We start from the raw sequence: 27,739 nt of genomic DNA on the forward strand, positions 1-27,739 counted from the left end.
TCAATGGGTACGGGTCCTTCTGGGTATCACTAGACCCGGATCCTACTTATAGAGTTCGGGTCCAGTTCCTAAATTTGTGGACCCAGAACCGGACCCATTTAAAATCTCGGGTACCCATCGGGTCCGGGTACCCATTGCGTATTAAGGAAACTATTAAAAAACCTCATAAACTAAATATCTTTCTCTTTTTGGCTTGGACCCAAATTTATAAAAAATTATTATTATTTCTTTATTAATGTACTAAATAAAGATTAAATATAAAAAAATGAAAAAAATATTGAAGTCAAGACTAGCAAAATACTTGTAATTTTGCTAAAACACATGCATAAAAGAACGAATAACCGAGTACCCGATACCCGCGGGTACCCAACGGGTATTATCTATTTGAATCAGTTTAGATTCGGGTCCAACCGGATAATTACCGCCGAGTCCTAAGTTGTTAATGGGTCCAACTTTAGGACTTGGAACCGGACACAAATCTAGTGGTTCCGGTTCCGGGTAATGGGTATCATTGACATCCCTAGAATAAACCATATTTTTCTTGATACTACAGAAATTTTATTAATAAATCCAAAAATTACGGTAATCCTCTTTCAGAAGTTGTGTAATGAAAATTGGAATATCATAATTAAAATCAAAGCTTGCTTCCTCGTCTCTTGCTTTATGAGCTAAAGAGTGAGCTACATTATTTCCTAGCCTATGAATAGACTTAAAATAAACAAAGTTTACTATTAATACTACATTTAAATTTAACTCTTTCAATTATACTTGAGTTGAACAATGAACTTGTTATTCACTCTCAATTATAGAATGAATCACATTATCACAGTCCATTTCAAATATAACCTTCTCAATGTTCATATCTCCATCCATTCCACCGCCGTCGCTAGTGCTTTACATTCAAAATGCTCAGTCCCATAATCTGCATCCACTTCCTCATCAAACTTTATTCCTTTGGCTCATAGACATTTCCCTGCAAAATCACGCAGAATTACCCCAACACTTTCTTTCCTAATATCATGTATATAAAAACCATCAATATTGACTTTTACAAATTCCTTATCAGGTGGAATCCATTCTTTAATCTGCAGTTTAGTTGTACTACTATCCTGTCACTACAAAACATGAGTCTACTGCTACACTATTTTCCCACGTACTCATAAATGATGTGGTAATAGATGTGTTTTAGCCTCACTATGTAGCCGGTGTGGCATTAGAGAAGATCTATTGCTACAACACGAGTGGTCGAGGAAAAAGACTATTTTTTTTGCCTCACCTAACTTTTAGCTGTGGTAATAACTTAGCTTTTTGCCACATCAGTGTCGCAATATTTATCAATAATATAATTAATAATATTTCGAAGCTCTATTGCCGCACGTCTGTCGCTATAGCTGCATATAAAAAGTATAATTATTTTATTAATGATTTTAAAAAAAAAAGGTTTTTGTTTCACGTGATATCACGTGCATAATAGAAGAATCCAAAAATATCAGTTTCACTTTCACATACTCGAGAACAAAAAAAAAAGAAAGAAAAAGGAGGTTCTTCGTCTTTCACTGAACAGGTGAACTGATTACATAGGGATTCCTTCTTAAACAAAAATTGAGGTATGGTTTCTTAATTTTATTACAGTTTTGATCATGTTCTAAACTTGTATTGTATATAAATTCTTATATAAGGGTTTGCTTTTAGTTAGGGCAAAACCCTTATTTGTTTATTAGTGTTTGATTTTAGTAAATAATTTGAAGTCTAAAATAATTTTGGCCAATCTATGTTTAACTAACTTTCATAACTGTTAAAATGGTCAACGACGGTCATGTGACCCAGACTCTAGTTAAAATTTGGTGGTGACGCAGACACAACTCTAATCACATTTTTGTGACCCAAAGTTAAAATATCTCAATAAAAAATAGACATTAACATGATATACATATTTAGTGGCAAATTTCACCCAAAAATTTTCGTGAAAATTAAATTTCCCTCTCGGATTCGTGAAAGTCAAATTTCGCTCCCAAAGCCCACAAAGTTCGCCTATACACCCAAAGATTTCGGATCTTCTCGAATAAAACAGTTTCAGTTTTTTCTCTCAAAGACGGAAGAAAAAAGAAAATATCCGGAAACCCAAAGAAATTTCAATCTTTTGCTCGAGGTTATCGAAAACTTGTTCTTTCGAGATTTCGAAATCCCTATTATTTCAACACTTGAATCACACAAACACAGTCTTGAAATCTCTAATTTTCTCTTGCAGACATTAAAAGGTATAAACCCTAGTTTACGAATTCTGGGTTTTCTTTAATTTGGGTTTTCGATGTTCTTATTTTTTTACTTTTTTTCTGTAGGGTTCTTTGATTTCTGAAGATGGAATTTGAGGAAGAGTAAGTTTTCAAACCTTATTATCTTTCCATTTCTTATAAGGTTTCTGTGGTTTTGGCAAGAATTTTTTTGTTTTTGGTTCTCATATTTGATTGTTAGGGCCATTTTGAGTATTAGGTAAGGATTTTTCATCTGTTTTGTTTCAGTTCTTGCTTGGATTTGATTTTGTTTGACGATTGTGTGTAGACGTGATGTTTAAATAATGAGGTAGTACTATGTTTAAACACAGTTCATTTGTTTATGTTGATACAGTAAATGAAATGTAGGATTCTCTGTTGTTTTCTGCGCAATAGCCACAATTGAACAGTTGGTACCCGCTGATTTTTTACTTCCTGCTCTGTAGTCACCTACTAGACATAGCAATCATAGTCTATGTGGGATTAAATATTTTCTGGTATCTAGTTGCTGCAAGTGTACATTGAAAAAGTTTGTTTATGTTGATATCGTAAATGAAATATATGTTCTCTATGGTTTGCTGGTGATTTTCAACTCATGGATTGAGTTTGGGTCCACTTCAAACTTCATGAATTATGGATCTAGATGAAATTACTACATGACTAGCCTTTTGTAGTTGAGTAACTTGAGTATTCTTGTTGAGAATTAGGTTGAACATTTACTGATGCGGGCAGCCAGCAATTTGTCCCAATTTTCAATTACTGCAGGTAAGTGAATTAAGATGCAGAGACCCCAGCTAATGGTACCATTTAAACGGGAGAGGCATGAAGCAATTCAAGCCAATGGGATCTTTTAACTTTTAAGGACCCAGAAAAGTGATACGTATTTAGATAAGATGAGAATTTCCATCTTGAGGTTATGTTTATAAGTTGAAAGGATCCATCGAATGCGAATAAGCAAATAGCTTTGAGAGATTCGGCATCGGCTGATGGCGGATCCTTAACCTTTGTTGTTGTTTTTAGCGAAATGTCTTAAACTCTCCAAATGCTGTCTTTGAGTATCTAACTGTTAAGTTTATTTAGAAGGAAAGATCTTAAGTATATAGTAACTGATTGTTCCCCTCATGGAACTATGTTGCTGGCATTGATGCTGTTTTCCAAACTCGCAATCATTTATAAGACAATATGTTCTCTCATAGTTTCCAATCTGAGATTTTATTCTGATGTATGATTATAGAGGAAACCTTGTTGTTTTATGCAGGATGGAATATCAATAAAATGGGGAGCAAGGCGAGCATTCCAATTCCGTAACTACTGGTGATTTTTTTTTTTTTTGGTACTGTTATATTTAGATGTATTTTTAGGTAATGTGTACAAAATGCTTACGTTACTCTCTAAGCAGTTGTTGTCCTTCAAAAGAGAAAGGTGCGAGGTGATACCACTTTTGCATCTTTCATTGGAAAGAACATAGAGGAGCAAGATAAGAAAATAGTTAATTATACCTTTGAAGCACTTTTTATTTTTAACAGTGCTTAAATGGCCTTTCTTTCGTTTAGCATGTTTAGCACTTGTTGGTCATCTGGTAGAAAAACGAAATATTAATGAATAAAAGTGTTAATGATGCCTTATAATAGTAGTTATTGATGACATTTTAAAGAAATATAATACGGGATTCCATTTAGCTCAGCTCTGTCATCATTCACTACAGTTAGGGAGCAGTTGTTAGATTGTAATGCAAACTAGGAGGAATCAGGTGTGTTCCATATATCAATACCCTTGTCAGAAAATTCCGAACCCCATTAAAAACTAGAAGGAAAAGAAGACCAACATGACCTTCCTTATACCGAAGACAACATGCCACAACTAAGGGTGCTGCACATATACACATTTAGCTCAGAATTATCATCATTCACTAGTAGTTACTCAGAATCCTAGTGAACATTGGATAGTACTAAACCAGTTTTTTCTTCTATTAAGTTTGATCAGAATTCTATTCTATCATGTAATTTTGTTATTGGATACCATTCATGTATTTTATTATGAACATACGTATCATCTGATGAGACATTGGAAGGTGAAGCATTGTTAAGTAAATGGACATTAACATCTCCTATAACAAGCCAAGTTTGCCTAGTATTATCACTAATATTTTTCATATACTCCGATTGAACCTTCTTACCATCAAAATATGTAGAACTATACATGAAAGAAATCATAGCATCTGGTTTAGCTGCATGTAAATTAGCAACAACATGAATTATGTTATTAGATGCATCTAAAATGTCACACCTAATTCCATCTTTCCACATCAAACGAATCTCACCTGCAAAACCAACTCTATCTATGCAAATATGGTTACAATAATTAAGAGTTTTGGCAAATTTAATCATTTTATGCTTGTTGATCTTAGTCTCAAAGAGAAAGAGAAAATCAGGTGACTGAATTTGGATCAGAGCTACTAACTAATCTTTGGTAAATTTTTGAGCTAAACGTTACACATTCCAAGCTAGAGTCTTCATTCTTAAACCTAAAAAATTAATTGAATACCCTAATTGACTAGTAAATCTAAAACCACAATTTAAAAGCAAATAATCGAAAATAAAATTAAAATATAAACTAGAGTTTTGAGTAAAACCTGATGAGAAATTGCATAATTTCCAAATTGATTCTGAGTCGTCCCTATGTATACAAATCCTGTGCTATCAAATACTCTTGTATTTTTTCCAGCATCATGATTGTGTTGGTATTCCATCATAGTATCATCAAGGAGAGTTTCATAGTCAGTAGCTTCCCCAGAACTATTAGCTGCAACTTGGTAGATTGGATTATTGTGGGTATTGATTATTGTTGGAAGGACCTTCGTTTCCAGTTCTTTTAGTCTTCCTCATATAGTATCTTCTGCTTCTTGTTCAATAATCGATTCATCTTGAGAATCAGGTAAAAGATATTCTAAAGAATGGGAATTAGGTGCAGCCCTCTCTGTTTCAGCCCCATCTTCCGTCCTATCAACACCCATATTAGTTATATAGGCAGCTGATGAACACGCAAGTGTGACGCATTTTCACCCATAAATACATTAGCTGAGATTCATTTTTATCACTAATAAACTTGTTTATAGGTGTTTTTCGGCAATAAACATTTTGAAAAAATCGGCTCGAAAAGTTTTTAAAGGCACCCCCAGAGGACAATTGATAAACGGACACTCATTTTGGATAAGAGCACCTAAATTGCTAAGGGGCACCTTCTATTCTATTCTCACCCCAGCTGTTGGATAAGGGGCAACCCTTACTTCTTCGTTTGAACTCAGAGAAGTGGCGGCAAACTGGTTCTTGAACTTGCAGAATTAGGGTTCGAATTTTAATCATGTTCTAGGGAGGAGATTCAAGGGCCTAAACTCATTGGGTTTGTTTCTTTTGGAATAACAGAGCTGGTAATAGTCGTCGTTTGGACCAGAATTGGTTAGAATGGTGGATTTAATGCTTGGACACGTTCTCGAGTTTTCTTCTTGCGGAAACTCTGTTAGGAATTTTGACAAGTTTCAGTGAGACTCGACCATTGGTTTTGGTTGCTTTGGGCCTGTTCGGACCAAACAGGAATGGTATGGTCGATGGTTTCGAATAAAATGGTTGGATACTCAGATTCGAAGAAAACAGGGGAGTACATTGTATGGTAGGATATTCTCCAATAACCGGTGCAAATTTGGTGAGATTTTCTTGCCGTATTTGTTTGATATCGAGCTGTCACAGTCAACAAAAGGTGGTAATTGCTTCAGGTTTGATAATTGTGAGATGATTCTTCGGTTGGAACAAAACAAAGAAAGAATATTTGATCGAGATATTTTTGGGAAGTTGGCACAAGTTTGGGCGTTTACTGCTCGTGTTGGAAGACTCAAGCTACCATTTGGAGCGTGACTAAGTTAAAAAGGGAGAATATACTAACTGCAGATGCGTGAGAAAGAAATGAATGGAAAGAAAATCTCTTAACATGTAGCGAAGTAAATAGAGAATATATGGAGTTATTACAAGGATTTTGGCGACCTGTTGAGTATAAATAGTGTTCTGGGGAGCATAGAAAAGGTATCGAGTGATAGGGGTGAAGAACAGAGGGTTGCAGAGCATATTTCTCTGCTGCTGCAGAGAAGAAGAAGAGTCCACTGACTGTTGCAGAGAACTGTCGTTTATAAACAGTACTCGTAACATTCAGTTTGGCACGCTTATTTTGAATTTCCAACAACTCTTGTAACGGTGACTTCTGTAACGCCAGTACAGCGTTGCAGATTCATTGTATTATTAGTTTTCTTCAATAAAAACACCATTTGAGCTATGAATTATATTTTTGAGTGTGTTCTCATCATGAGAAGCTAAATCCCGACACTGGGTCGATGAGGAATCTGAATTTCATACATGGGTGAATTTATTTTATTTTCTATATGACTTTTGCACTAATTAAAATAGAATTATGATTTGAATTAATTAGTTATTATTTTATTTGATGGGTCATGCTTGCTTAGATGTTTGATGTCCCATGCTTACGATTTATAACTAATATTTTGAGAATCTACTTTGGCAAAATAAGAGTCGATGTCATTTTATTTATTGAACGATAATTGTTGAGAAATAAATAATTGAGCCCTATAATACGAACTCGGTGGAATCCTAGTCCTGCTAACTCTCGATTTAATTATTTTCATTAAATTCTTAAATTTAATCTTCACAAGTCTTAGAGTTTGAATCTTATTTACTATAACAATTAAAAATCTTATCATTTTTGGCACCGCCGACGCGGACTTGTTTTTAGATTAATTTTTAGGTTTATTTTTATTTTGTATAGTATTTTCATTTCATTTTAGATTTTTTTTCCTTTTTATGCGTTTCTTTTTGTATTTCTTTTCAGAGTCTCTTTGAGGACGATGGCTTTTTCTGAGGAGACGTCACCTAAGATGACACTGGCAGAATATAAGCGTAGAAATTCAAATTATCAGGCAACCTCATCTGTGATGACGCTTGGTGAATATATGCATAGGAAACGTTATGGAGTTTTTTCTCCACAAATGGTAAGTGAAGAATCTCCTCTAATGATATATGAGAAGTATTACAAATACATACCACCTAGTTTGGAACAAAGACTGAGAATTCTGGAATGCCAGAAATTATTTAATGATGATGATGATCAGTCTTGTAGTTCCAGATAGAATTTGTAGATGACCCTGTGGATGATTGTGTAGATGACCCTGTGGATGATTGTGTAGATGATTTTCTTAATTCCATAGATGAATCCATCTCACAAGATAATTCACCGAACTTAGAGGTTGTTTCTAGTCCCCTAGACTTCCAAAAGTTACTTAATTTAGGGTTAGCATTGTGTGCTTCTAAAATATTGTTGGAGTACTTTGCATCTAAATACCCAGAGGATTTACCTATTCCCGAAATCGTGCATGAACCAATTGATGTTTCCCTAGTCCTCATAGAATCCCCATATTATGTTCTTTACACACTTCCTTGTGTTGTAAAAACTTGGTTTGGAGGTAAGTCTCTATTTCTGACAGTTTCAGTGTCCCCACATTTTCATAACATAATTATGAAGCCATCGTTCGTAAATATTATATTTTGGGTTGATCCCCAAATTTTCAGGTTATTAGTGTATGGGGATTCTTTTTGTACATTCCAGTAGGTATATTGTTTTTTAAAAACTTATTTATTTATTTTTATTTTCGTTTACTTTTTTAAATTTCCATTTTAAAATTTGCGACTCAATTACATTGAGAACAATGTAATGTTTAAGTGTGGGGGAGCGGTTAACTTTTTACTTTATTTTTCAGGAAATTCCTTGCAAATCATGATCAGCTGTTGAGCGAGTCTGTTGTTGGTTTGTAGGTATATTATGACCAGCTGTGTAGCAGGTCTAAAAGAAAAGATATTATGACCAGCTGTGCAGCGAGTCTCTCTTTCTCTCTCTTATTCTATGACCAGCTGTGTAGCGAGTCTTTTCTTTTTGCATGTGTAGCGGGTCTAAAAATAAAAATAAAAATATATTATGACCAGTTGTGTAGCGGGTCTCTCTCTCTCTCTTATTATATGACCAGCTGTGTAGCGGGTCAATTTTCTGTTTTGCTCGAGGACTAGCAAAATGTAAGTGTGAGGGAATTTGATGAACACACAAGTGTGACACATTTTCACCCATAAATACATTAGCTGAAATCGTATTATCACTAATAAACTTGTTTGTATGTGTTTTTGGGCAATAAACATTTTTGGAAAAATCGGCTCGAAAAGTTGTTAAAGGCACCCCCAGAGGACATTTGATAAATGGATACTCATTTTGTATAAGGGGCACCTAAATTACTAAGGGGCACCTTCTTTTCTATTCTTACCCCAGCTGTTGGATAATAGGAAACCCTTTCTTCTTCGTTTGAACTCACAGAAGTGGAGGGAAATTGATTCTTGAACTGGCAGAATTAGGGTTCGAATATTAATCATGTTCTAGGGAGATTCAAGGGCCTAAACTCATTGGGTTTGTTTCTTTTGGATTAACAGAGCTGGTAATGGTCGTCGTTTGGACCAGAATTGGTTAGAATGGTGGATTTAATGCTTGAACAGGTTCTCGAGTTTTCTTCTTGCGGAAACTCTGTTAGGAATTTTGACAAGTTTCAGTGAGACTTGACCACTGGTTTTGGTTGCTTTGGGCTTGTTCAGACCAAACAAGAATGGTATGGTCGATGGTTTCGAATAAAATGGGATGGATACTCAGGTTCGAAGAAAACAGGGGAGTACGTTGTATGGTAGGATATTCTCCAATAACCGGAGAAGATATGTTGAGATTTTCTTGCCGTATTTGTTTGATATCGAGCTGTCACGGTCAACAGAAGGTGGTAATTGTGAGATGATTCTTCGGTTGGAACAAAACAAGGAAAGAATATTTGATCGAGATATTTTTTGGAAGTTGGCACAAGTTTAGGTGTTTACTGCTCGTGTTGGAAGACTCAAGCTACCATTTGGAGCGTGATTAAGTTATAAAGGGAGAATATACTAACTGCAGACGCGTGAGAAAGAAATGAATGGAAAGAAAATCTCTTAACATGTAGAGAAGTAAATAGAGAATATACGGAGTTATTACAAGGATTTTGGCGACCTGTTGAGTTTAAATAGTGTTCTGGGGAGCAGAGAAAGGGTATCGAGTGATAGGGGTGAAGAACAGAGGATTGCAGAGCAGATTTCTCCGCTGCTGCAGAGAAGAAGCACTAGTGGAAAATAGGTCATCTGAGACATCATGAAACGATACAGTATGAATATCGAGATATAACAATGTGCGGAACGTGTCGCTGACTAAAGTCAAGATGTCGTTGTGCTATGCCTTTAGTTCACTTACACAACGACGCTATCAGAGTATTGTTTCTATCACAGATTTTTCTTGGCTCTCTAGGGATAAGAAATATCATTGATCTAACGGCTCTGGTTCCCGCACTTCTCTCACCTAAACCGCTTTATCTCTCACCTCACTTATCGACCTCATCTTTTACTTCTCTTTCTTTCTTCCTTCCTTTCTTTCTTTCTCTTTCCTTTTCGTCTCCAGATTGCAGACTCCATAATCGTATCTCACAACTCTTTCATCACTACCAAACTCATGGAATATTACTCAACTGTATCATATGAGCCTTGATTCTCAACAATTAAACATCCATCCCGACCCTATCTCAAAATCAAAACTCATGTATCATCAGAAATCAAAAGCAAACCCTTCTTCGTTACCCTAGATCTAGTTTCTTTGCTCCTGAAATTCAAATCAGGCCTTCATCTCATACTCTAGAAGATGCAGAGACATTTAAAGATGATGATAATGATATATGGTCGAATTACTTACTTTTTTCTATTTAGGATTGATTAATCTAATTCTGAATGTAGGGTCTGTTCAAATTTCTGGAATTTTTACTAATTTTTATTATCATTTACTTAGATTTTGCAGACTAAAGAAGAAATCAATGGAGTATTTTGCTAGATTAGCGAATAGGTTATGTTCAAGTTTCAATTAGCGAATAGGGTTTTTCTTCTAGACTCTCTTTATACCATGTAATCTAAGCTTTATTAGAGTACGATCCGAAATTGGTTTAGGGTTTTTTTTATTCTGGATTTATTTCATTTGGAAACCCTAACTTATGGCATAATGGTGGTGGAGTTTGAACTTCAGCCTCCTATCTTAATTAGGTAGTTTTCTTTAAGTATTAAATTGTGTGATGTTTATTTGCTAACTTATTCTTAGGATTAACATGTATGTATGGGTTTTTTTCTTCTACATCTATCCAAACAAGAATCTTTTCTCTTGAAGAATGAAAGAAAAATAGACTGGTTGATTCACACTTTGAGTATGCTAAATTGTGATTTTGGATGAATAAGCTTGCATGTAGTTGTTGGACCATAAATTTCTGGTTGAGTCAGTTAGATTGATATTGATATGGTACCAGGATATTAAATAGTCTCATCTTACAGATGAATTTCTTTCTGACTTTTGTCTATGCAGAATTGCGGTGGCAGAACTGGCATCTTGCTCAAGAAAATAGTAAGATGTGTGAATGATCAGTTTATTACCACATTCCTTCTCATACAATTTCAATTGCTTCAGAATACTAAATTAACTCTTTGTTTGATGTTTGGTGAGAACTGATTGTGTGTAGATGAATAGAGCTTGGGATGGTCTTGGAGAAGCTCTTGAAGGTTGCATCAACAATAAGATTCATGGGTATATTCTCTAACTCCATTACTCTATTTTGTATATATGGAAATGTATGGACTGTAAATGGGGCTCTGGTTAATTTGTTTTTGTAGTTCAGGAATTAAACTATTGGATCGTGGATATTCAAAAAATCAGTATCGAAGGATGTTATGAATGGTGACCTTATGTATCCAACAAGGTCTGTATATTTTAATTCTCATTGGTACTCAAACTCTATGCTTGAAGTTGATTGCACATTGTCATTTGGAAAATTTTATACAACACACAAAGAGTGCATTCACGCGGTGGGCTGCAAAACCACATAGAAGTGTATGCAGTCTTTGCGTGTTGTATGTCTCGGTTCATTTTCCTTTGTTACTGGTACTACTTCATCTTCTGATTGTGCTGCCGACAGACCTACCTGACTTTGATTAGAAGGCTAGGACTAGATTTAAAATGTTTTAACTGAATGGGGTTTTGGTTGGTTTATTTTTGTAGTTTGGGAGTGAAACTGTTGGCTGGGAATGTCTTGGAGACGCACTCTATGGTGGATATGGGCAGGAGATAACCTTTCCATTCTCTTGAATTCATGATGTTGTGTAGTCATTCCTTAATTGTTCATTTATTTCTTTACACATGTCACCTTGCACTTCTTTCCAAGTTTTCATTAATGCAAGATGTAATAAGCTTCTTTACTCATGCCAGATTTCTATGTGGTATTTTCTAGGTTGTGGAGCTTGATTTTTTGTATTCAAGTGATGGTACCCGTAGATGGTGGGATAACGTTTACCGGATAACTGTTGTAGCTGCTACTTGGGATCAGACTGCTCTCATCTTGAGTGTGCCCAAGCGGAAATCTAGATGAAACCCAAGAGACCCCAAGGACATCTGCATTTCCAAATACCTAAGCTAAGGCGATTGACATCTATCTAACTAATTCAGACATGCTCATAATTTGTGTAATACAGTCTTGTTTATCATTTTATAGGGTCACTTGCATCATAAAATTTTAACATTCTTATGTGTCTAAATAGCTGCCAATTGTAAATGCAGGGTAGTAACAGATCTTCGTCTAGGGAAACCATTGCAAGAGTTGCAGCTGGATCTCATTCCAAGAAAATGTTAAATCTATATTGCGCAACTGAGATGAGTCTTGCGCTCCATGCTTTCTATACAAGGAAACAGACTCGCCGGGAAAGCTCAATTTGGTGTTAGTCTGATGCAGGCACTTGCTGTTTTGTAAGCGCTTTTGAAACAGTTGAGCTGATATATCAATATTTTGTTATTACCTCATTTTCATTGTTATTGACGTATCAGTAATTCATATTAACTGCAGAGATCTTTGCTGCAAGTTGTTAGGGGACCAATTCCTTCTCATCTTGGCAATTTTTTCTTATACGGGTAAACTGTAAGTTTGCCTTCTTAATATACCTTATTAAATTAGACATATACAAGGTGTGGTGTTTTTGTTTTGTGAGTCTTACTAGTTAAGTGGTTTTATTTTAGGTAACTATATGCCCAGACTCAATGTTGGAAGTAGCAGCCGATCTCCGTCGACAAGTAGCTGGACGGCTCCCTTGCTCATTACTGTTGCAGGTGTACACACCCTTCTGCAAGTCCACTTACTTCTTCTAATCCAGTTTCAAGGAGTGAATTTTTTGTTGTTCTCTCAATGACTTGTGTGCATGAATTCAAGATTTGACTACTTCTTTTTATACCAAAGTGTCTACTGAATTAAGTTATGAATTGTGCAACTAATATGATGATTTTATTTGAACGGTCATTTTTGTAATTTGAGTTTCAGTCAGATTTATTTCAGCCCAGTCAGAAACACTGTTTACACCTGCATCAGTTTTGGAATTCAGCTGAATTTCTATTTTTTTTATAATATAAAGTTAACTCTACGATACCACTCAGCTATCGTGTATAGTGACAGTTCAAAAGCATCGTAAATTCAATTTATTCAGGGTCAACGTGATAGTGTCGTTCCAGAAAAAGACTGAATCTACGGCACTTTCAGCTACAGTTCAAAAGTGTCTTATAATACGACACTTTCTTTCTTAAAACGGTTTTTTTCCACTAGTGAAGAAGAGTCCACTGACTGTCCCAGAGAACTGTCGTTTATAAACAGTACCCGTAACAGTCAGTTTGGCACGCTTATTTTGAATTTGCAACAACTCTTGTAATAGTGGCTTCTGTAACGCTATTACAGCGTTGCAGATTCATTGTATTAATAGTTTTCTTCAATAAAAACACCATTTGAGCTATGAATTATATTTTTGTGTGTGTTTTCATCATGAGAAGCGAAATCCCGACACTGGGTCGACGGAGGAATCTGAATTTACACATGGGTGAATTTATTTTATTTTCTATATGACTTTTGCACTAATTAAAATATAATTATGATTTGAATTAATCAGTTATTATTTTACTTGATGGGTCATGCTTGCTTAGATGTTTGATGTCCCATGCTTACGATTTATAACTAATATTTTGAGAACCTATTTTGGCAAAATAAGAGTCGATGTCATTTTATTTATTGAGCGATAATTGTTGAGAAATAAATAATTGAGCCATATAATATGAACTCGGTGGAATCCTAGTCCCAGTAACTCTCGCTTTTATTATTTTCATTAAATCCTTAAATTTAATCTTCACAAGTCTTAGAGTTCGAATCTTATTTACTATAACAATTAAAAATCTTATCATTTTTGGCATCGCCGACGTGGACTTATTTTTAGATTAATTTTTAGGTTTATTTTTATTTTGTACAATATTTTGATTTCATTTTAGATTTTTTTTTTCCTTTTTATGCATTTCTTTCTGTATTTCTTTTCAGGGACTTTTTGAGGACGATGGCTTTTTCTGAGGAGACGTCACCTAAGATGACACTGACAGAATATAAGCGTAGAAATTCAAATTATCAGGCAACCTCATCTGAGATGACGCTTGGTGAATATATGCATAGGAAACGGTATGGAGTTTTTGCTCCACAAATGGTAAGTGAAGAATCTCCTCTAATGATATATGATAAGTATTACAAATACACACCACCTAGTTTGGAACAAAGACTGAGAATTCTGGAATGCCAGAAATTATTTAATGATGATGATGATCAATCTTGTAGTTCCAGATAGAATTTGTAGATGACCCTGTGGATGATTGTGTAGATGATTTTCCTAATTCCATAGATGAATCTATCTCACAAGATAATTCACCGAACTTAGAGGTTGTTTCTAGTCCCCTAGACTTCCAAAAGTTACCTAATTTAAGGTTGGCATTGTGTGCTTCTAAAATATTGTTGGAGTACTTTGCATCTAAATACCCAGAGGATTTGCCTATTCCCAAAATCGTGCATGAACCAATTGATGTTTCCCTAGTCCCCATAGAATCCCCATATTATGTTCTTTACACACTTCCTTGTGTTGTAAAAACTTGGTTTGGAGGTAAGTCTCTATTTCTGACAGTTTCAGTGTCCCCACATTTTCATAACATAATTATGAAGCTGTCGTTCGTAAATATTATGTTTTTGGGTTGATCCCCAAATTTTCAGGTCATTAGTGTATGGGGATTCTTTTTGTACATTCCAGTAGGTATATTTTTTTAAAAAAATTATTTATTTATTTTATTTATTTATTTATTTTTATTTTCGTTTACTTTTTGAATTTTCCATCTTAATTTTTGCGTTGGATGACTCAATTAAATTGAGAACAATGTAATGTTTAAGTGTGGGGGAGCGGTTAATTTTTACTTTCTTTTTTCAGGAAATTCCTTGCAAATCATGATCAGCTGTTGAGCGGGTCTGTTATTGGTTTGTAGGTATATTATGACTAGCTGTGTAGCGGGTCTAAAAAAATAAAGAAAAAAAATAATATTATGACCAGGTGTGTAGCGGGTCTCTCTTTCTCTCTGTTATTCTATGACCAGCTATGTAGCGGGTCTTTTCTTTTTGCATGTGTAGCGGGTCTAAAAATAAAAATAAAAATATATTATGACCAGTTGTGTAGCGGGTCTCTCTCCCTCTCTCTCTATCTCTTATTATATGACCAGCTGTGTAGCGGTTCAATTTTCTGTTTTGCTCGAGGACTAGCAAAATGTAAGTGTGAGGAATTTGATGGACACACAGGTGTGATGCATTTTCACCCGTAAATACATTAGCTGAGACTCGTCTTATCACTAATAAACTTGTTTGTAGGTGTTTTTGGGCAACAAACATTTTTGGAAAAATCAGCTCGAAAAGTTGTTAAAGGCACCCCCAGAGGACATTTGATAAACAAACACCCATTTTGTATAAGGGGCACGTAAACTGCTAAGGGGCACCTTATTTTCTATTCTCACCCCAGTTGTTGGATAATGGGAAACCCTTTCTTCTTCGTTTGAACTCAGAGAAGTGGCGGGAAATTGGTTCTTGAACTGGCAGAATTAGGGTTCGAATTTTAATCAAGTTCTAGGGAGATTCAAGGGCCTAAACTCATTGGGTTTGTTTCTTTTGGATTAACAGAGCTGGTAATGGTCGTCGTTTGGACCAGAATTGGTTAGAATGGTGGATTTAATGCTTGAACAGGTTCTCGAGTTTTCTTCTTGCGGAAACTCTGTTAGGAATTTTGACAAGTCTCAGTGAGACTTGACTACTGGTTTTGGTTGCTTTGGGCCTGTTCGTACCAAATAGGAATGGTATGGTCGATGGTTTCGAATAAAATGGGCTGGATACTCAGGTTCGAAGAAAACACGGGAGTACGTTGTGTCGTTGGATATTCTCCAATAACCGGAGCAGATTTGGTGAGATTTTCTTGCCGTATTTGTTTGATATCGAGCTGTCACGGTCAACAGAAGGTGGTAATTGCTTCAGGTTTGATAATTGTGAGATGATTTTTCGGTTGGAACAAAACAGGGAAAGAATATTTGATCGAGATATTTTTGGGAAGTTGGCACAAGTTTGGGCGTTTACTGCTCGTGTTGGAAGACTCAAGCTACCATTTGGTGCGTGACTAAGTTAAAAAGGGAGAATATACTAACTGAAGACGCGTGAGAAAGAAATGAATGGAAAGAAAATCTTTTAACATGTAGCGAAGTAAATAGAGAATATATGGAGTTATTATCAGGATTTTGGAGACCTGTTGAGTATAAATAGTGTTCTGGGGAGCAGAGAAAGGGTATCCAGTGACAGGGGTGAAGAATAGAGGGTTGCAGAGCAGATTTCTCTGTTGCTGCAGAGAAGAAAAAGAAGAAGAATGCACTGACTGTCGCAGAGAACTGTCGTTTATAAACAGTACTCGTAACAGTCAGGTTGGCACGCTTATTTTGAATTTGCAACAACTCTTGTAACGGTGACTTCTGTAACGCCAGTACAGCGTTGCAGCTTCATTGTAGTATTAGTGTTCTTCAATAAAAACACCATTTGATCTGTGAATTATATTTTTGAGTGTGTTTTCATCATGAGAAGCTAAACCCCGACAATGGGTCGACGGAGGAATCTGAATTTCATACATGGGTGATTTTTTTTTTTATTTTTTTATATGAATTTTGCACTAATTAAAATAGAATTATGATTTGAATTAATCAGTTATTATTTTATTTGATGGGTCATGCTTGCTTAGATGTTTGATGTCTCATGCTTACGATTTATAACTAATATTTTGATAATCTACTTTGGCAAAATAAGAGTCGATGTTATTTTATTTATTGAGCGATAATTATTGAGAATAAATAATTGAGCCTTATAATATGAACTCGGTGGAATCCTAGTCCCAGTAGCTCCTGCTTTTATTATTTTCACTAAATCCTTAAATTTAATCTTCACAAGTCTTAGAGTTCGAATCTTATTTACTACAACAATTAAAAATCTTATCAACATCCAAAAATTTATTTCCTTCTTCAGTTAAACTCCACTCTGCATGTTTCTCATCTGTCATAGCTTCAACTTTTTGTTCCAGTGCAAGTCTCTTGCAAGCAACATCAACATGATCTACAACCCAGCAGTCCTTACATATTATGTAAGGATGCATTTCAAAATGATAAATGACCCAATGTCTTTGGCCATTTGGCTTATCAACCCATCCTCCTATTCTCAAAGGTTCCCTGAGAATGACTTAAACATAAAAAATACTTTGTTACACTGCCTCTTGGTAATCTTCTTCTTCCAACATGTTCAACTTTCGTACCAATATCCTTACAAATATCTTTGATCATCTTATCATTCAAAATAATGTTTCCCAAATTTCTCAACTTTACACTCCAGATATGATTCTCAAATTTATGATCTTTAATAGCAAAGTTGTGATCATATTGAATCAGAGACAAAAGATGACCCATAATATCCCAAGTTTTTGATTGAACCCCATCATATGATTCTTTTTGCTGAAATCGAAAAAAAAATAGGTTGGTTCCTTTTTTGATGATATCATATCTTCTATAACTCCTCTAGCGATCATTGATTTCATCCTTCACATTCGTGATCTAACGACTTTTTGAACATGATTTTTCCAAGAATATTGTATGCGTACGCATTATCATCTTCAGTGGCAACTTGAGAAGATGCAATAATTCTTCTAATTGGTCTTTGCTGGACATTTTCAATATTTGTGGATTGCATCCTTGTGTTGAGATTATCAATTTGGCTATTACTGCTTGAAGACATGGTTTCACAACATGTTTTCGTGGGTGAAGAATTCTTGTTGAATATGTTTTGAAGTTTAGGGTTTCGTATATAAGAAGGATACCTAATAGGGTAATGGAATTTTTGGAAGTTGTTAGTATATTTCAATTTTCAAATTTGTTGGGATTGAAGCTTGATTTTCGGTTCACCAGTATTGACTATTTTTTCAAATTTGAAATGGGGGGAAAGTTTCCAATGATCATGCAGTAATCACGGTAACAACATATGACCATTTTTGGTAAGTTGAGTTTCTGAGTTAACTGAGAAAATCTAAAGGAAAAAATAGTAAAGGAAGAAAGGCAATCTATCAAGGGAATTTGGGATTCCTAATAAAAGATGATGATAGATGGAATACCAGTGATCCAAATGACTTTTAAATCACTATTATGTTGGTACCTGTATTCAACCGTAACTCCTTACGGTTGATATCCTTTAAGTAGAACTACCAACAGTAACACATTCAGAAACCGAGATTATGGTCGGTAATTTAAGAACAACTAGCCGTAACTCAAACTGCAACCCTACTTTTAACTGAAATTTGAATACATCTAACCTAATTCGAACAATATATATATATATATATATATAAAATAAGATTCTCGAATCCTACCTTACATAAATCGTACCTGTCAATCATCGGTGGTTTAGGATTTGAAAAATTAAAGAGCAACAGAGAAGAGACGAAAGAAAACTGATTTTAATTTTAATTTTTCTATTGATTAGGTTAAAATAGTAAAGGGAACTATAGACTATTCAACGGTGAAATGACACCCCCTAACCAACTATAGGTAGACAGTATAATAATGGGTGAAGTCCGTTTAACGGATTCAACAGCCCCGTAATAGGTTTCTTTATTAAAGACTACAATATCTTTCTTTCGGGTCGAGATCGTCTGTGCCACTGCTTGGGTGTGCCCTATGTGCCATACCAATAGAAACACGCCACATCATTCCTCTCATTAACCATGACTAACTAAATAGATTTTCTATTTATACAACACTAATCGATTAGGAAAGATAATTAATTAGCTAAAGAAGATATTACAAATCCAAGAGAAAATACCGTGTTTCTATTGGTGTGGCACATAGGGCACACCCAAGCAGTGGCACAGACGATCTGGACCCCTTTCTATTCGATTTGAAAATAATCTTTAGATTAGGAAATATTTTACATATTAAATGCTAAGAGCGTGTTTCTTCGTAAAGAAATAATTCAATCATTCTGATTTTTCGCGTTACCTAACATTGTAATTTTTCAGATCGGAAATTAATTCAAAAGATTCACCAAATATCAATTCTTAAAACTTCATTCACCAAGTCGCATAATTAAGATTCCCAATGTCTACTCGGTATTATATAAATTGATAGGAACCTGGTAAATAAGTTAGAGGATAGATAACAAAAAAAACAATCAAAAGAAAAAATGTCTAATAATTTTCTTCTTCAACTAAATAGGTCACAAATAGTAACTCAAATTTTCTTCTTGATATTCTTCATTAGTTATTCTAATTGTTCAACCATTCCATTAGATGCTGGTCCAGATGTACAAGAAGGGAAATTGATATTTGTGATGCCTCCGGAAGGTCTTGTGCCACCATATGGTCCCTCTAAACCACTGCATGGTTTGGAACATGGAGAAAAGATGAGATTTGTAATGCATCCTAAAGGTCTTGTAACACCATCTGGTCCCTCTAAACCACCTCCTGGTTCGGAACAAGGAAGAAAGTTCATATTTGCAATGCATCATAAAGGACATGTACCACCATCTGGTCCCTCTAAACCACCGTCTGGTTCGGAACAAGGAGGAAAGCTAAGATTTGTAATGCATCCCAAAGGACATGTACCTCCATCTGGTCCCTCTAAACCACCGTCTGGTTCAGAACAAGAAGGAAAATTGAGATTTGTAATGCATCCTAAAGGTCCCGTACCTCCATCCGGGCCCTCTAAACCACCTCCTGGTTCGGAACAAGTAGGAAAGATGAGATTCGTAATGCATCCTAAAAGGACCTGAACCACCATCTAGACCCTCTAAACCACCACCTGGTTCGGAACAAGGAGGAAAGTAGGGATTTTTAATGCACCCTAAAGGACCTGTACCACCATCTGGGACCCTCTAAGCTTTCGTCTGATGTCTCTGAATCACATCTGGTTTGATTCATTATATTATCTCAAGGGTATCAATTATCAATAAATTTTCTAGGTTAGTTTTAATAAAAGAGTGGAAGTGTGAGTCTGTCAAGAGAGAAGCAAATGCTTGTGCAGATACACTAGCCAAGTTTGTTAGGAAAAATTTAGTTAATTTAGAATGGTCATCTCCTCCTATCTTCAATACAAGCTGATCTGGAGAGGGATATACACTCTGTTATGGTTTAAATTTTGCAATACAATTCTCATTTCCTATCAAAAAAAAAAAAATCAATAAATTTATGATTCTTTTTAAAATAAATCATATATTGTTCATTCATTTTCCATTATGGGTGTAGATAGATTGTAATAAAGGATAGCCTAGAATTCTATAAGTTTGTGGTTTTACCGAACTTTGTACACCGTTTTCTTAAAGATTGATGTAGCTGCTAGTTTTATTTTTTATTTTTTTGACGGCAAAGAACAAATTTTATAAAAAAGTTCTAAGTCATTAAAGAAGTGACAAAAAAACTAGAGAAGATTACATGGATGTGTGAATTACAACATCCCAATTACAAATTTGTGTGGATAAACTAAAACCAGAAAGCACATCAAGGTTTATAGTCCACTGAAACAACAAACACTTTACATTCACAATGATTTGATTAATAGTTCTAGCCATATTATTGTAAAATCTATTGTTTCTTTGTTTACACGCACTCCACAAAATAGCAAACGAAAAGTAACCCCATAGTTTGTGGTTTTTCTGTTTTTCCATTCCCATATAGTTCTGCTGACATCACAAGAATGCACCCATCTAATGCAAAAATTACTCAAGAAATAAGACCATACATCATAAGTTGTCTTGAAATGAAGAAAAAGATGAGCATTTGTCTCAATATGTTGATCATAAAATAAGCAAGTCGCATCCTGATCAATTAGACCAACACTATGAAGGCAATCCAAAGTAGGAGCACCATTTAACATAAGGTCCAAACCAGAAAGAAAAACTTTCAGAGAAATTTTTGGATTCCAAAGTTGCTTGTCGGGAAATTTCATGAACACATCAGTTTCTAATGAAGAGTAGGCATTTCCCACTGAGAAACATTTTCCCATACCATAAATGTCTGTCATCCTCTACTTATTTATTTATTTGGTTTTACTTATTTACCACCTATACTTCTCATACTTTATATTCTCTCGTAATTTCTCAAATAATCCTATTTTTCTTGCCATTATTAATTGATGGGTGGATAACTATTGTTTTCAAACCAAGAATAAGAGAGTCTCCCATAAATCTAAACGTTTTTTTTTCCTGCCAAGAGGTAGTGTACTTAAGAAAAAGATAAATTATCTAATCCATAAATAAATTGATTAGGTTGGGAATTAGGGAGGATGGAAAAAATAAATAAATATAGGTGGTAAAGAGTAAGCCATATCAAACAATCGTTCAACATTTGTTCTTAAAATTATGGAAAGAGGAGAAAAAGAATCTTATTTTGAGGTAATACCCAAATGTTTAAATATTTGAGGCATATAAAATGCTTGCCCTAACTAGTGTAGGTTGATAAAGGGTTTCTAAAGCTAGTTACATTTCTTAGATAACCTTGATTATTTTATTTATTTACTTATTATTTATTTAGACTCGTACAAAGTTTTGGTTGGTAACCTAGCAACAAACAGGGCATAATTTCTTTTTTTTTTTACTTTTTTATGTTTTTATTTTTTCCTTCCCTTCTCTCTTCTATACTCCAACCGACACTAACCCGACTAAGTTTTCATTGTCTACGACTAAATGTAGAGGGTCTAATCATTTTTCTAATATGCAATTAGTGAAAAAGAAGAAGAAGTTGTTGAAGTAGAAATCAAATTGAATGATGTTGGAGAGCATGAACTAGATCCCCACAGCAAGGAAATGTACAATATAAACTACCCACAAACCTATCTTACTTTTTTGTATTTGATTAATAGATTAGGTTTAAATCAAAAAAACTAGGATTTATGGCATTTATACAGTGCAGTCGGCTTACAATTGAAGCGAATGATTAGCCGAACTACTCATTATTCTCCATTTTGAAAGTATTGATGAACACTTAGGTTGATAATTAAACACTTAGTAGAATGATAATACTACTAAGTTTGGTTGGCTTATTTTTTGCTCGAGTCAGCCGAAATTAGGTCCAACAATTAAAGAGTGTAGTTTGGATGCTAATTGACGAAGTTTGGATGACAAGTTATCAGACGAACCTAGGTCTAGGTTTGTAAATAAAGAAAAAAAAAATTAAAATTTTCTTTTTCAAAAAATAAAAAATAAAAAAATATAAATCATAGAGGTATTAGCGTCATTATCAATTATGGTCGATAAGGGATTCTTGGTTTTACTACTTAGTGACTCTATTTTTTTTCCTTATTGGGTATGTCTCAAAATGGTAGGGGTGAGCATCCTACAGTTTTTGCCTCATTAGCATCCAATCCAATAGATGACAAACTTCAAATATGGCATCCGCATCCAGCGGATTTGCATCCAATTGATGCACTTATAGACAGATTGGATAATCCAATGGGTTTATTTTATAATTATTAAAATTCTAAACTAACCAAAATAACACTAACAAAAATGAATAAAAATCGATAAGGAAATAAAAAAAAAAGAATATAACTTAATTTTTCGTCTCAAACTCAAGCCCCAAAAATTTGATCGAAGAAAATGATGAAGATAACTCAAATTTATGGTGGACCTTTGAAATACATAACTAACATCGTGTATTAGAATTTTTTTTATAATTATTTTAAACCTAAAAGATGCAGATGTTCAAGGGATTTTTAAGAGTGCAACTGCATCTATCCAAAATCGTTCGAATCCGAAAACTTATATCATCCAATCCACTAGTGAATGCTCCGGGCATTCAACCGCAAAAGTATGGTTGGGCCGGATAAAAACCACATATTTTGGGCCTACTGCTCACCCCTAAAAACAGGGTTCTAGAAAATAGGGGTGAGCATGGGCCGGTATGGACAGTTTTCACCTTATCTGCATCCATTCCAATTCACTACGGATTTCACATTTGGCATCCACATCAAATCCAACATCCAACGGATTTGCATCCAATAGATGGATGGATGGACGGATTGGATGCGGATAATCCAACAGATTTGTCATACAATTAAAGTTTATAATATAGAAATAAAGATGACAAATTTATAGATAATTTTAAAAATAAGACTACATTATTTAGGGGTTTAAAATTGGATTTGAGTACAATGCTTTGAATGTATTCAAAGTTTGAAGAGGAAGAACAACCCGACCCCTTTAAAGTAAGATGTTTTTGGTGTGCTTGGGATCAAGTATGTCCACTTATACGTATATTGGTTTTGTATTTTGTAAGATCATCAAAATATGGCAGGAAAGGAATACCTAATTTGGAGAAAAAAACATACATACTAACTTCATATTTGTACCGAAGAACTATGATAAAAAAAAGGATATGGATGTCCAACGGATTTTCAAAATTACATCCCGGCCGATCCATCATCCGATGGATCTCAAAAATTTCATCCACATCCAATCCACTAGCGAACGTTCCAGCACCCATCCGCAAAAATACCATGGTCCCATCTAAATCCGCGAATTTTGGGTCAAATGCTCACCGGGAAAAACAAAACAAAAAATGGAACCCAGTAAAATGTGAAGGGCCATCAAAAATCACTCCATCGCCTGTTCTAAATGGGCCTCTTCTAAGAAGCCTTAGGCCTTTAGGGTACATAAGTAAAGTGACCCGTCGTTATATATTCTTTTTGCTTCTCTCGCCGCGCAGCAAAGAAGAATCTAAAAAACCAAAAAATGGCTTGCAGAAGAATTAACCTGATAAAATTGGTTAGACATTTATCGACAATATGGATAATCTTCACAGTGATATCTTAGCAAACATTCTTTCTCGATTATCTATTGAGGCAGCTCTGCATGGCGAACGTGTATGCACAACTTGGAGAGCAATCCTAAGTTCTAAAACTGATAAGACGGGTTACCTTATAGCGTTCTCTGGGGAGGTTGAATTTGATGGTAATCATGTCAAGGGACAACTTTTCTATGGAGATGAATATGATTATTATGATCCTTTAGAGATCAACTATTACTGCAACTCTTACACCACACTTACGAAGATAGAGCATGGCAGATTTATTCCAGAATTCATGGTTGGATCTTGCAATGGGTTGGTTTGTTTTGGAAAAGATAATAAAGATGCTCCACGTATATATCCTTTTTTAAGCTGCAACCTTTTAACTGGAGAATCTGTTTTTCTTCCTGAATATAATTACTCTGAATTGCCAAGGGATATATCTAGCGCAGGGCTTCCCTATCCTAATTTAGTAAGTGGGTTTGGCTATCGTCTTTCAACTAATAATTACAGGGTTATGACAATATATTATCACGAGGAAGAAGGGAGAGGACATGTTCAGATATATACTGTCGGAGGTGAGTGGAGATACTTTGGATTGATCGGTCCCTAAACTACGAAGATGGGACCGAAATGTCTTTAAACTACGAAGAGGACCGGAATATCCCTAAACTAAGAAGATGGGACCGAAATGTCCTTAAACTACGAAGGGGACCGAAACGTCCTTAAACTACGATCTGAAGATTTTTTTTTCACAAAAGTGTTGAAAAAAAAGAAAAAAAGAAAACTGAAGTTGAATTTCTTTTGTCCAAAATGGGCATTCGTGATCTACATGCTCCATCTTGAGGGAGGGTATTAGGAAATAACATATGAGAGTCTAGATTTAGGAGTAAGTTGTGTCGGTTCTAGAGAGTTCTAGAAGAGTTCTATTTAGAGTTTGTGTTATGTTAGGAAACTACGCTTTATTTAGGGTTTGATTTTATTAGGTAAGTACCTTGAGTGGTCGTCAAGTTTGTGAACAATATAAATAGACTATTAAGCCATGAGAATTGATACACCGAATTATTATCAATGTAGTCTTTTATGCTTCCGCGTTTATGCTCTCCTCTCTCTTGCTCGATCTTTAACATGGTATCAGAGCAGGTTATTTATGTCGAGTCAGTTGACCGCACCTTTACTCCGCGTCACCCGATTTATTGTCCACGTGTTAGATCCAACGAGGATACACGTGAGGGGGCGTGTTGAGATTATTAGTCCCACATTATATGGGCAATTAAGATCCTGCGGTTTATAATCTCTTAGGACCTCTCCACTCATTGCCAATTGGTTTTGAGTTGGATGCCCGCAGATTTTAACAATACACATTCGACAATTATTCATCAGGTATCTATGCATATGGAAAACTTTACTGGTTGCACCAAGATACTTACGCACAAGAATGTGTGGTTGTGGCGTTTGATTTGGAAGGTGAGAAGTTCAATTATATCCCATTGCCGCGTTCTGGAGATTTTTCATGTAAAGTTCACGCTTCTAACCTGCTTAAGTTGCTTGGTGGTAATAATAAATTGTATTTGGTTCATAATAATAACTACCGCTATTCTTGCATCGATATATGGGTCTACGAGAGATATAATAAGAGTACTGGAACTAGTAGTAGTTACGCCATGAAAGAGTGTAATCTGAAACAAAACTATTCGTCACGTTGGCTTAAGGAGTTTAGCATACATAAGCCTTTATATCGTTCTAAGCCATTCTCAATCACAAGGAAGAATGAAGTTTTATTGTGGTGTCATGACACGACACTCTGTTGCTATGATCCAAAGACTTCAACCTTAAACAAACTTTGGGATGATGAGGCTAATGGTACAAATTGTGCTTACATCGACACAATTCCGCACACACTGAGTGTTGTTTCTTTGAAAGCTTTGGGAGAAACTAATGTTACTTCTTTGAAAGATTTTGGCCAAGAAAGGAAGGCTAAAAGTGGAGCAGAAAATGCCCTTGAAAAAACGATCACAACAAGAGGTGCTAGAAGAAAGAAAAAACCTTAATCATCCGAAACAAGACAACGATTGGTGAATTTCCTTTATGTTTACATTATTTATTAGTTACTTGTTTTCGAAATCCTTTATTTAGTTTCATACTGCTATCAGTCTTTAACGTTAAACTCTTTCAACTCAGCTTTAGATTTATTTAGTCTCATAGCAAGGTCAAGTAAGACTGAAATTGTGCGATCCAGATGCAGTCAATCTAGCTCGTTCTACCACATAGGTTGTTCTCTGATAAACTGTCGATAGATAAGAACATGAACATTTTTCTAGAGCATAGGATTGACGCACAATTTCAATACACCACAAGTAGGCAAGAACGCAAGGTCAAGCAAGACTGGAATACCTCCAGATACAGTAAGTGTTTTACATCACCATTTCAGTGGAACTGATTTCCAACTAAAAAACTTATAAACTGAAAGACAGAAAACATACATTAGGCAAGAACACAATTAAATATACTAGAATCTTGCAATCAACAGAAAATGGGAAAAAAAATACATGAAAGTTTACAGGGATGTGTACCGTGTAACACATCCATAGGCCTAACTGTTGGATATAGGTCGTGGAGGTGATTTGAGTTTTTTGGATAACTCACGCCAAAACAAAGTCGGTGGAGGAAGTTGGTTTTATCCCAACTTTTAGTCGGCCACCAAGTTAGATTAGGATTAAGAGTTAAGATAACTCTTAACTAGCTTTCTTGATCCTAAAGATTAGGAACTTATTAGCTAAATTATGGAACCCTAATCCCTACCTATGTGTATATAAATAGCCTAGTAGAGAACCTAGAAAATCAAATCAAAAGAATTATTTTTTCTCTCTTAGGGTTTATATGTTTTCTCCTAAACGATAATATTTAAATTTCTTATTTTTCCCGAGGATTCAACCTCGTTAATTTCTCGTCTCTTTTCTTTTCCAGTTTGTGTTCTTTGCAATATCTAGAGTATCATTGTGTGTAGATGTGCAAATTGCTTCCGCGGGGTTTTAGCGCAATAATTGGAATCAAGAGCTCGGGTTACGTTCTTGGAATTTTGGGTATTCGTAATATTACAGCAGGGGTACTTTTTTTTCCTGAAGTTATTTGAGGTAATTCTGATCTCAAAGTTTAGTTTTTTATCTTTATTGTTTGTTAAAAATGGTTTATTCGGATCTAGAGGAGCCCATAGAACCGTCGGTGTGCACAAGTAACGATAAAGAAACAAAAGAAGAAATACTGCATTCTCATAGATCAAAACTGAAGGTTGAAAAGTTCACTGGAACCAATAACTTTGGTTTATGGAGAACAGACGTAATGGATGCTCTTGTTCATCTTGACTTAGAAGAAGCTCTAGAAGGTCGGCCAACAGAGATGTCTGACAAGCAGTGGAACAAGATGAATAAATTATGTCTGGGTTCGATAAGTGGGTGTTTAGCAACAACAGTAAGCGTCAATTATCAGCACGAGACTTCAGCTAAGGATCTCTGGGAAAAGCTAGAGAAAGAATATCTTGTGAAGAACGTGGCAAATATGATACATCTTAAGAGGAATTTGTATCGCTATAACATGAAGAAAGGTGCAAACAGTGACAGAGCACCTAGATTCATATAATAAACTTCTTGCTGTGTTGGTTAACTACGATGAGAAGATCAACGATGAGGAACAAGCTTTGTCTCTGATAAACTCTCTTTCTTAAAGGTATGAACCCGTGATTAAAGGTTTAATGCACGGCAAGGATAAAATGACATACGCTGAGGTCATTACAACATTATGTAGTGAGGAGTTCAGGAAGATGGACCGTGAAGATCTGTCAAGTGAAGCTAACAGTGATTTGCTTCTTACAAGAGGTCGTTCAACAGACAGGAGAAAGTAGACTGGTGATTGTGGCAAAGTTAAAGGGCGTTGAAAGTCAAGAGCGTGTCTACAGAAGGATGAATGTGCATGGTGTCATGACTTTGGCCGTTGGGATAAGGATTGTACCAAGCGTAAAGATAGAGAAGGAGGTAACAACACGACCAAGGTGAACATTGCTAAGGCAAGTGATGATTCAGATGTAGCTTCGTATTTCTC

The 27,739-nt window shown here is 35.3% G+C and overlaps 2 protein-coding genes and 3 long non-coding RNA genes across 7 annotated transcripts; all 5 read left to right on the forward strand.

Moving 5' to 3' along the window:
- Window positions 1-2,079: 2,079 nt before the first annotated feature.
- LOC113309125 lies at window positions 2,080-3,803 on the forward strand. The gene is made up of 3 exons (XR_003340337.1): window positions 2,080-2,258; window positions 2,340-2,375; window positions 3,529-3,803. It is a non-coding gene; the product is annotated as an uncharacterized LOC113309125 (long non-coding RNA).
- Window positions 3,804-9,866: 6,063 nt separating this feature from the next.
- Window positions 9,867-11,998, forward strand: LOC113313895. Of its 3 annotated transcripts, none has more exons than XR_003342112.1 (5): window positions 9,867-10,817; window positions 10,933-10,997; window positions 11,084-11,169; window positions 11,469-11,564; window positions 11,698-11,998. It is a non-coding gene; the product is annotated as an uncharacterized LOC113313895 (long non-coding RNA). The 3 variants fall into 3 exon arrangements; XR_003342111.1 differs by having other exon boundaries at window positions 9,867-10,110; window positions 10,779-10,997; XR_003342110.1 differs by having other exon boundaries at window positions 9,867-10,997.
- Window positions 11,999-12,013: 15 nt separating this feature from the next.
- Window positions 12,014-12,783, forward strand: LOC113313894. Its single transcript, XR_003342109.1, has 3 exons — window positions 12,014-12,209; window positions 12,307-12,378; window positions 12,477-12,783. It is a non-coding gene; the product is annotated as an uncharacterized LOC113313894 (long non-coding RNA).
- A 6,264-nt stretch (window positions 12,784-19,047) lies between these two features.
- On the forward strand, window positions 19,048-19,635 carry LOC113311454 (proline-rich protein 2-like). Its single transcript, XM_026560292.1, has one exon. It carries the CDS (start codon window positions 19,048-19,050, stop codon window positions 19,633-19,635), a length of 588 nt encoding a protein of 195 aa, XP_026416077.1.
- A 4,007-nt stretch (window positions 19,636-23,642) lies between these two features.
- Window positions 23,643-25,695, forward strand: LOC113311455 (F-box/kelch-repeat protein At3g06240-like). The gene is made up of 2 exons (XM_026560293.1): window positions 23,643-24,222; window positions 25,028-25,695. The coding sequence occupies exons 1-2, from the start codon at window positions 23,643-23,645 to the stop codon at window positions 25,693-25,695; spliced, it is 1,248 nt and encodes a 415-aa protein (XP_026416078.1).
- Window positions 25,696-27,739: the final 2,044 nt, after the last annotated feature.

Source organism: Papaver somniferum, chromosome 9, assembly GCF_003573695.1.
Source record: "Papaver somniferum cultivar HN1 chromosome 9, ASM357369v1, whole genome shotgun sequence".
Classification (NCBI taxonomy): domain Eukaryota; kingdom Viridiplantae; phylum Streptophyta; class Magnoliopsida; order Ranunculales; family Papaveraceae; genus Papaver; species Papaver somniferum.